We start from the raw sequence: 11,679 nt of genomic DNA on the forward strand, positions 1-11,679 counted from the left end.
GTTGCTGCATTTAACACAAGTATTGGGCTCTCCGTTAAACTCTCTGCATATGCACCTGAAATATATCAGGTTCACGACTGTTTCCACTGCAAAAGGATTGAAGACATCCATTTCAGCAGAATAATCGCACTTTACGGGACTTGATTGGAAGCCAGCTTGCATTTACTTGACAGAAGTGACCTCTTTCGATTTCCTATACGCAGTCATTTAGCGCACGGGTCACAGCGATCTCATTCCAACTTAATTCATCAACATCAACAAATCGCTCAGCTGCAAGAGGCGCGCCTAATATGCTAAACATGTAACTGCCAGCAGGGGTCCATTGCGCGGACCAATCATGGAAGCGGGCGTGATTTGCAGCGCGTCATTGGGTTCAGTTCTACCAATTGGTCCAATGCTTGAAAGCGAGAGCGAACTCTCCCTCTGCTTAATGATTGACAGATGAAAGTTTTCTCTCCACCCCCAGCGCCGAAGGAGGTCGGTGATAAGGAGAATGTGTTATTACATTGGAGAGCTTCATTCCAGCTGTCAGACAGGAGAGGGGTTTAAGAGAGAGGTTGAGGAACAGGACAGAAAAAAAGAAAAGCCTGCTCACCGCCTTTTCTAAAGCAAAGCTTCTACTGACAACCCATTCACAAAGTGCACTGCCACTACAATAGTTATTCAAACTGCAGTGGCACTGGACTAGCGGAGAGCAGCAACTGGCCTAGAGCATCCCACAAGTGTTTGCCTAGAAGATGGTAAACTAAAGGGCTGAAGAGATTCTACAATCTGTCCTATGGAGTTGAAAATACATCATTCCCTCTGCAGCTTGAACTGATTTAAACCTCGGCCATCCAACACTACAGCCCAGCGTCGGTAGGATATAGTGATTCACCCTTGGAGTTGTGGGACTAGTTTTGCCCCTTTTATTGTTCTGAACTAAAAGTGTTTCTTTCAGAAGAAACGGTTTTGTTTGCACATTGAAACAAAAGGAATTTATTAGACCTAATTCCTTTTTCCTGCACTTTTTGCCCCGTCGCCCTTAATTCTACCCCTACCACCTGTACTGATTAACGCTAAGGGGCTGCAGTGCAGGTGGCTCAGTGATGTTAACCTTAGGGCAGATGGATGGCACCAGGCAGAGCGCTTTCCTCCTGAGCAGCCCACCCCTGGCAGCCCTACACAGCATGGCAGAGATGAAAGCCCCTCTGTATCCTGCTTATACTCTCCCTGTTCAGGCATGTTCTTCATCCATTTCTTCCTCCTCGTCCTCTTCGTCTTCATCATTGTCCTCCTCTCCATCACCACCCCTGGGCTCCCCAACACAGCTCTCACACAAACACTCATCCTCCTCTCCCCCTTCCAGTGGAGGGCTTTCCTCTCTAGGAACACCTCCCCTACATATTTCAGCAGCCACCCCTCATGGCATCAATGATATTTTGAGTCGCCCCGTAGTTTCCTGCTTGCCCTCTTTGGCTCTCACCACCTCCACTTCGGCCTCCTCTGCTGCAGTGGCCTCCAGCTCATCACCTGCCGGACTCCTGGCGGGGTTGCCCAGATTTAGCACCCTAAGCCCCCCTCCACCTCCACCCCCTGGTCTCTACTTCAGTCCCAGCGCTGCAGTGGCAGTGGCGCGGTACCCCAAGCCGCTCACCGACCTGCCCGGAAGGACTCCCATCTTTTGGCCCGGAGTGATGCAAAGTCCGCCCTGGAGAGATGCTAGGTTCGCCTGCGGCCCCAGTAAGTATTGCACGCTGCACTTGTTCAGTAGCAAACTAACTTTGTAGAACCGATTGAGTCACTTTGCGCTTGTGGCCTCAATTAGAATTGCCACAAAGGTGTCTTTTACATATTCAACGATAGCAATCTGTATATTTGTGTAGAAAAGTAGCATAACGGCTACCATTGACTGTTTATTTTTAATAAATATAATCAGAGCTATATGTGAGAAAATAGTCAGTAATAGGACATTTCCCATATTAAAAAAGTGTAATTAAATATGTGATACACGGCCACATTCTCATCATCTAAGAGGAACAATTCTTAATTCCAGAGACAATATACCGCTATAGTAAATTATTATGAAAATGAGCACAACTTCATATGCAAAACATTTTATTAGTATTTTCAATTTATTGCTGACTTTTGGGAGCTAAGAATCCCTATAGTAAATTATCAGTGTAGCTTTTATGGGACTGTTCAGTCTGTGTGAAATCTATGTGATCAGTTTTATGTATTTGTGTGTTTTAACGAACATAACAAGCCCTTAACTAATTATGTTATTATTACTACTACTAATGATAATAAATGTATTGACCCGGGGAGAAATTGTATAATTATAATGAAGAATTAATTGGTGTGAAGGAAATTTACATTTGTAGTTAGCAAAGACCATCTACACTGCATAATCATTATACTGTATTTGTCTACCGATTTGTTTTCAGGGTTACATCTGTAACAGTGTAGAAATTATTACCCACTACGTCGTTGTTCAGTGTTATTGGAGAGAAAAACTCAACGCTATATATGAAGAATATTATATTATTTGCAAAAAAAAGTATCAATTAAATATATGACAATATTCCGCAAAATGTTATATTGCCGTCTTTGTTGTAAACCTTGTATTAGTATTTGTATTTTGATTAAGAATAAAACAAATAATGTTTATCAAAAAAAGGTTTTTTTTGCAGAAATGTATTTTAGACGATTACAATGTTTGTGTGTTGTGCGTAGCTATAAATATGGATCTTAATCGATATAGATTTTATATATGTTTTAGTTTACTAAGTTTACCGTCGTTATCTTGTGATTTTCTTTTAGATCAGGGCTCTGTGTTGCTAGACAAGGATGGGAAGAGGAAACACACCAGGCCCACTTTTTCTGGGCAACAGATCTTCGCTTTGGAGAAAACATTCGAACAAACGAAATACCTAGCAGGGCCGGAGAGAGCCCGACTCGCCTATTCCCTGGGCATGACCGAGAGTCAAGTGAAGGTGAGTCAAACAGAGCATTATTTATTCTGGGTTCTTTTGATGTTTGGATCAGCACCCATATTATATATATATAATAATAATATATAATATATATAAAAATTGCGACATTTCTCCCCCCCATGTAATATATTCCGTATTTTTTTTTTAAGTATTTTGATAATTTTGGGTGGTTGGTGTGGAGGACTGATTTCCCTTGCTCAGGCACATATATGGATAATTACCCCAATTTATGTCACACGATCTTACTTTAAGACAGTGGAACGCGTGCTTATAAGGCATTCCCCATCAAAGCGCAAAATAAATTTGCCAATAAAAATAGATATTCGGGGAACTGTGGAAATTTAGCGTCCTTTGCGGAATGTTCACCTTATGTCCTCCTGTTATATCACTCCATTTAATACACGGTCCCTTTCACCAGCGATTGTAACTCGTGAACTGTTGCACTAGTGATCACTGCGTTGTTTTGATGATTATTTGACATTAGCAATTAAGTTATTTTATCTTTCTTTCTTTTGAATGAAAACTCATTTCAGATTTAAAATAGACAAATATAAAATATAAACAATATTCACTTAAATATAAAACGTTGAAACAAAACAGCAGTACTGTAATGAGACCAGGTGATTCTTTTACATTTGGGAGTCACTAAAAGCAGGGAGATACTGTGAATGTTTAATCCATTAGTTTATTTTAACACCATTTCTTTTGGCCACCATTTCAGGTCTAGTTTAATAAAATTAAAGATGCGACTTAAATATCACCAGTGGTATTGCACATAGCAGCCATAAGTTCTTTGCTTTTGTGACCACGGACCAGCTTTAGTTTCTGATTATTTGCTGTTGGCAACACCACTGGTAATATTATCTCCATTAGTCATAAGTATTATTGTGATGTTGCCCTTATTGACTAGTGTTGGTAAACTAAGTACAATGTTTACGTTTGGACTGGTTGTATATAGCAGAGCATTGTATCATAGTATTTAAGCTTGTTGGCATATTATAAGGAAAAAATTCCGAATACTAACATTCCATATAGTAACTGTAACTGATTTGCACAAGAGTGAAACGTTAGTTTATATTGTTGGCTGTAGGGAAAGAGTTTTTTTTTTTGCAAAAGCTGTCCATTCCTATCCAGTTTTACAGTTCTTGGCTCTCCTTTCCAGGTATGGTTCCAGAACAGGAGGACCAAATGGAGGAAGAAACACGCAGCTGAGATGGCCACAGCTAAAAAGAAGCAAGACACAGAGACTGAGAGGCTGAAGGGAGCTTCTGATAATGAAGAGGAGGATGATGACTACAACAAACCTCTGGATCCAAACTCAGACGATGAGAAAATCACCCAGCTACTGAAGAAACACAAGTCAAGCAGCGCCATACTTCTCCAACAGTCTGAAAATGACAGCTCTTCTTAGGCCGAACGTACACCTTGTACAGTTGGCAGGGACAATGGCTGTCAAAGGATGGAAGGGACACAGCTAAAGCCTCAGATCTTCTGACAAACTTTGGGGATATCGACCTACCCTCTCCTACACTCACAGCACTGCGCCTCTAACAGGGCCAAATAAGACGTTTTATTTTCCAAGATGTATATATATTTTTCTAAACACCAATGCAATTGGAAAAAAAATACTTAAGCAACAGCAAAATGATCCACACACACGGTTCCATCCGTGAAGCCTCGTCCCCTCACTTTTGTGTTCGTGACGGGCAGAAGACATAACATGGCCCAGTCGCACTTCTCTCAAAGGGGCAATCATAGGACCTGACAAAAATGTCTTCTGAATCACATGAGAGTTGGGCTGCCCACGATGTCGCGGAACCTTGGAAGGATTTTCTAAGCAACTTGTTGAAAGCCCTTGTAAATAATTCGCGATCCCCACTGACTGAGGTTTTGCTTTCTCCCTTTCTCTCCCCTGCCAGGATTTCTGTATAGATCACCCTTTGTGACCATATAAGTGACCACTCTTCAAAAGCTCCCCCCCCCACATATTACCATTTTGCATATCTATTGCAGTGTTCCAGGAAAAGTCAGCCAGTAGAGATAACGCTTGACCCATACATACCTCGGTCTGCTCCTGTGTCCAAAATTTATTTTGCTAGTATAGGCCATAGCCAAACATACTTTAAAAAATCGCGTCCAGCTGCCTGTTTCGTTTAATCGACAGCCACTTTGTGATATGTAGTAGTAATTTAAGTTTGTAAAATGATATCTAAAACTAAAAGTATTACACCTTTCACCGGAATTCATATGATCATGGACTTTTATTTGACCTTGGACGTTTTTGCTGTCACTCACCGCTCCACTCTGAAGCTCTATTGAACTATAAGGTGTGTTTTGTATTATAAAATTTCATATAGGATATGTAAATGTTATTCTTTTTAAAGTATACCCTTCATTGATATATTGGCATCTTAACGTCTATTAATTTATATTTAAAGAAAAACAGGGGTTCACTTTGAAAAACATAAAAAGTCATTGCAGAACCATGCATTATGTTATGCACTTTTTTGTTTTAAACAAGAAATCTATCTAAGGTGGTTCCTAGTTCTCTTCCACCTAAAACATGGAGGTACAAATAATCTGGTCTCATGTGAGATCTAATAAAACTTGTAACAAAACCCACCGTTCTCAGTTCTATTTACCTTTTTTTTGCAGCAATTTCTTACTAAAAATAAGTGCTGGTTACTTAATTATTTAAATTTATTCTGTAGTTTTAGCATGTTTAATTTAATTACTCATGGCGGTCTAGAGAGCAATTTGGATTTTACAAGCTGTCTATCTTTTTATCTATCTATCTATCTATCTATCTATCTATCTATCTATCTATCTATCTATCTATCTATCTATCTATCTATCATCTATCTATCTATCTATCTATCTATCTATCTATCCATCTACATCTTTTAATCTAGCCTCTATATATCATCTAAATATATATATATATATATATATATATATATATATATATATATATATATATATATATATATATAGTTTCATGTATGATTCTATCTATCTATCTATCTATCTATCTATCTATCTATCTATCTATCTCCAGCAACGTTCCAGTGCGTGTGCTTGACCTGTATCTATCTATCTATCTATCTATCTATCTATCTATCTATCTATCTATCTATCTATCTATCTATCTATCTATCTATCTATCTATCTATCTATAATATGGGTGCTGATCCATTACCATACCATACGTTTTACACTACCTACACAATCCAACAATAATGTAGGCATTAAGAACATAAGGATACAATGTAGTCGTTCTAAGAAATTAATATCTCTCTTTTATTTATTTTATATGTAGCAAATTAACTTTACGGATTCAACTACCTTTTTAATAACGGACACAAATACCGGGTTCAGGGAAAGTTTGACTATAAATCGGCACATTCTCAAACGAAAGACAATGAATGCAATTCGGTAACCCTTTTCAGTATACCGATAATAAAGAGAATTAGAGAAATTATTAAAAAATGAAGGTGTTGGTTGGTGTATCGCATCTAAATCGTTGAAACTCCTCACAAATGCCGCTGCAGCTACTAGAGACACGTAAGTATCAGCTACACTGAGTCCAGGCGGTTACAAACGCAACAGAAACAATCGCTTTCAGTTCGATCTCGTCATGTTCGACAAAAGAATTGCCAGTATAACGTGACATTCACCGTCCTTACTATTCATTTCTTAACACCTTGAGTAACCGGTGTATTTATCAAGTACTCTGACAACAACTGGAAATACATCAGCCTCCTAAGAGTAAATTAAACATATAACAATCTCTACAAGGCAACTATTCGTGTACGTGTACAACTGGCACATAAGTCAGTGGCTCACTGCCAGCCCAACGCCACAGTACCTTATTATGGTATTTTGACCATGAGGCAAGATTGTATGAATTCTCTTCTGGGACTAGTGTGTCAAGCCAGGTGTATGAGTGAAACCAAGCGGTCGTTGCGGCTTTGCATCTTTCAATTTGTTTAAACATTCGCACTGGCTTTTTTTGCTTTGCAAACCTCTAACAAAGGAAACGAATAAAGTGCATTTGACAAATTTCAAGCGGCTACATTAGCGTAGGCAGAATCTACGGGTGCACCCTGCTAAATGCCACAAATCCAACAGCCGCTAGAGGAGCAGCTGATCTGAAATTCACATTTACAAATCGTACACTGATAATATAAGTATTGCCTGTGGTGTTGTAATTCCGTTGCAAAAAGTCCCAAAGTTTTTAATGTGTATGTAGCAGTATGAGACCCTACATGTGAGGAGCATGCGGGACTAGCATTGTGTGAGTCAGCCAAGACTAGATAAACAATATCTAGACTCTGGGCTCAGTGACTTGCTGATCAGACAAGACAAAGCTTTGCAGGGCACAAGGGGCACTAACTTTAGTTGTAAAGTAAATCAAGATTACTGATGGTGGTCCTTTCCCTGAAAACAAGCTTTTTAAATACACCGCAACTGATATTCCAAAACTGGAATCCTGGTTGGGAAATGAACCCTACAACTACACGTAACAGTGGGGTGTATCGTTAGTTAATGGACACTACAATAGCTCCAACATGGTTATTTTTGCCTCATAAATAAAAGGCTGAAGTAAAATTATCCAACTCAATCAGGTCACAGATCAATCAGGATGACAGTTGGTGTACTGCTTGCTGTGCTAGAGGGACTCTCACAGGTCTGTCACAGAATACGTCAAAGCATGTTGCAGGTAAGACTTTACTTATACATACTAATATGCATAAAATAAATGGTGCATGAACCTTTGTGTTCCAACACATAGAAACCTAATTATCTCATTTTTGTGATTTTAGTAGTTTTTGAGCTGTCCAAAAAGATCACCACAGCTGAGCTCCCAATGACTTTTATAGAACCTTGACAACGTTTACCTGGTAAAGTTCATTACTGGTGATTTAGGGGCCCATTTACTCAGAATCAAATTTCGTTTTTTTCCACAAATTTCTAAAAATGTGTGGTTTTCTAATTTTTTTATAAAATAAAAGCTCTAAAAATTTGAGATTTGTGAAGTGGAAAAACCACAAAAAACCAAACTTCGCCAGGTAAAAGTTGTCAAGGTCCTATATATGTCAATGGGAGCTGCACTGATCATAGTGGACCACTTTAAATCAATTCAGAGTTTTTCATATATTTTTTTTCTAGGAATTTTACGAAAAACTTGAATTTGTAGCACATTGTTCAGCATAACTTTACATTTGTGCTTTTTCATTTGTATTTTTTAATAAATATCATGACATTCATAGTTTTTGACCTTGTGAGTTTAGCTGTGATTTTAAAAACCTTTAAAGCCACTAAAATCCAATCTTTGATAAATAGGCCCATTAGGCCCAGAATCAACAAACGGTAGAGAGAACTATGGTACATATTGCACACACAAAGTGGATTTCGGCCAAATTCAAACACAATCATTTTCAGCCAGATATCCACAGCGGAGCAGAGTTGCAGATTTGCACTCATTTCTGTCATTATACACACAGAATGGATTCATGACAAATGTTTTTTTTTTTAACAATGAAGGCACCAAAGCCTGTTATATAGCTGTAATATTAAACTCTGTCAGTTTTGAAATTCAGTATTTTAACACTGGATAAAAGTAAATTACAGGTGTAGATGTGAGCTTAAATGTCTAGAGATTAATAATTTGAGCAAAAGTTTAGACATATCAATAAGCACAGCATTAGTTTCTTTGGAGAGATAATATGTAACTTTGTTAAATATTAATGATCATCAATGGCATAACAGACAATATTCCACTTTTTGCTAGAAAGCCTTAGTCTGACTGCCTTGTTTATATTTATTTATTATATTTGGTTATATTTGGTATATATATATATATATATATATATATTTGTAATCAGTGAATGTACATCTGAAATTTCCCATTACTAACAGTGGCAGTATCACCAGCTAACTCATACATCTGGTATTTCTATCTGTGTAGCTATTCAATTGGTAATATAACAGTAACAGCTGTTCTGTATGATTCATTTGAAGACAATGTGAAATACTGTTTGCTTTCTGTGTATAACAACTATTATTCAGTATTTGAAAGTAAAGGACGAGGAAAGTAAAACATTCTCAGAGGTTTTCATTTGTTTTCATAGTTCTTAAATTGGGGAATTATGTTGCAGCTGTCAAATATATACTAAAATGCAACACAGTCTACTAAACTGTTGTAAATGCTCAATAGTTAGTTTCTACCATAAGACTTATATTTTGAGATATAAATGTTTCCACACCCAGTATTATTTTAAAAATTCAAACAGTTTGACTATGCCGTTTGTGAATCAGTCAGAACAGGTGAAATCTGTCATGCCTCACAGCATAAATATGTTTTGATGGCCATACATGAGCCAATCTGGTAACCACACGGCTGGAGACTATAAGAAGGGCCAAACACAGTATGGTTGTCATTCTATTGTGCCAGTCGTATATGCAAACAGCCATGGCTCCTCTTCACTTATTCATCTGCCGATGCACTGGCCGAGATGGCGCATATATATAGTGCATAATATATAGTGGAACTGTTATAATATTGAAAATGTCATATTTTTTTCTCTAGGGAAAGCACAGGAAAATATTAGTAAATCTTCACCTTAACAGTACTGAAGCAATACAGGCTATCCCAAGAAAATATTTTTGGATTTGTAAAATAGTTGTTTTGTTTTTTAGCTTTCCTATTTGTCATTTTATTAGCTGATCTAAAGGTCCACTGAATCTGGAAACCTGGCATAGATCTGAATCACTAAAAGATTATTGGCAGAGGTTCTAAGTAGAAATCTGTTGATGAATGGGACTAATTATTTAAAAAATCTTGCAAAGGAATCAGTTTTGGTTGCTTCTGTGACTGACTAGCAATTTCAATTTCTTTCTTTAAAATGTATTTTCTGAATGGTGGCAGAAAATAATAAACAAAAATAAAGAGCATCACGCATTAGTTTTTTAAAGTGTTCCCAGCAGCATATTTTTTATCCAATGTTGCACTAGGCACTGGACCTGTGTGTGTCCATTAGCACATGCACAATGACATCAGAGGATGTAATGTCATGCACAACATGTATGCGCGTGACGCCACTTCCATTTGCTCACCAGAGGATATACCCTCTACACCCCACCTCTTCTGCCGGATTTCATGGGAAGTATTCAGCAGCAGGGGAAGTGGCTTTAGTTTTTGCAATCGATTTATTAACTATATAGGTATCGAAGTTCTACCCCCCTGAAGCTGCCACCCTAGTCACAGGCCTATATGAAAAATACTTTGTAGCTACATGATCATAATTGTCTCATCCTTCAAAACCTCAATAGACTTTCTTATAAACCTAGTAGTAGATAAACACTCGATTTCAATCGAAATGCCTCCATTTTTAATGAGGATCTGAAAATAGTTATTCCCCCATGCTTTCTCACCCCAACCCCAGACCACTAACTACTTATATAACTTTATTTATTTTTGACTCAAAAAAGGCAAGACTGTTTATTAAACATGCAAATGATAAATAACAAATTAAAAATATCCTTTTATCTAAAATAGTACACTTGTCTAACCAAAAATTATAATTATGCCCAACTCTAGAGTTATTGCACTGTTATTGCACTGTGTAACTTTGAAAAAGGCTGGGGTTACAGCCAAAACATTTGTGTTTTTGTAATAAATTCTCTATTTTTTTCCTTTGAGTGCCACTTTTTCTATTTTTGATTTTTGGCAAAACAAGAAACCAGTTAAAAGGGATCTTTCACCCAGACATAAAAAGCTATACAATAGAAATCCTTTAAAAATTAAACATGAAACCCAATTTATTTATTCACTCCTGTAAAAAATGTAAATCTCACCTGTCAATCAGGTATTGCTTTCCCACCTCTATGCCTGAGGCACATCAGTCACTTTCGCTTTTATTTCTGCACTTCCTAGATACAGTATAACTGACCTCATCACATGCTCCCTCCCTCCTCACTGTCTGTAACAGTGTACTGCATGCATGGGCATGGACATCAGGTCTTCTCAAGCATTCATGAATACGGTTGGCACCTTTCCTCCTGACTAACTCCGGACTGGGAAGTGTGACCGTGATGTAGCGGAGGTGGGATGTGATGTCAGGGCGGAGCTATGAAGTGTGATCAGTTCACAGCGTCAGTCTCAGGGAATCTTGCCCAGTTTTCCTAATTTGGAAAAACGGCCAGGTAGTTTTGACCCGGACAGCCCTTTAAAAAACCGGGCTGGCCGGGTCAAAACTGGACAGGTAAAGGGCCATTGTTTGGCTTGAAACGTTGTAACTGTCCTGATCATTAAGCCAAAGAAAAGCAAAATAAAGGCTTTTAAAACAGATATTCCTGTTGGTGCTGTCTGCTACAGTGTGTGCAAAACTGGACAGGTGGCAACCCTATTCATGAAATTTTAGGATGATGCAAAGTTTACTTTGCTAATAGTTTCCACAAAATGGCTACTGCCTGTAGGTTCTAGTTGCGGATTTCAAAAGCTTGAAGGAAACAAGTTTGAAATGATTGATATAGGGGCAGAATTATCAAGGGTCGAATTTCGAAGTAAAAAATACTTCGAAATTCGACCATCGAATTAAAATACTTCGACTTTGAATATTGAAGTCAAAGGATTTTTTACCGAATTTGGCAATTGAACAATCAAATGAAAATCGTTAGATCGTATCGATTAAATCGGTCG

At 37.9% G+C, this 11,679-nt stretch overlaps 1 protein-coding gene across 1 annotated transcript; it reads left to right on the plus strand.

Moving 5' to 3' along the window:
* The first annotated feature begins 617 nt into the window (after window positions 1-617).
* On the plus strand, window positions 618-5,593 carry nkx6-1.L (NK6 homeobox 1 L homeolog). Its single transcript, NM_001099916.1, is given in 3 exon segments — window positions 618-1,722; window positions 2,803-2,975; window positions 4,138-5,593. Coding segments are annotated over 3 exon segments (1,056 nt in total). The 5' UTR covers window positions 618-1,088; the 3' UTR covers window positions 4,387-5,593.
* The last annotated feature ends 6,086 nt before the right edge of the window (window positions 5,594-11,679 follow it).

The sequence above is a fragment of the Xenopus laevis genome, chromosome 1L, assembly GCF_017654675.1.
Source record: "Xenopus laevis strain J_2021 chromosome 1L, Xenopus_laevis_v10.1, whole genome shotgun sequence".
NCBI lineage: Eukaryota > Metazoa > Chordata > Amphibia > Anura > Pipidae > Xenopus > Xenopus laevis.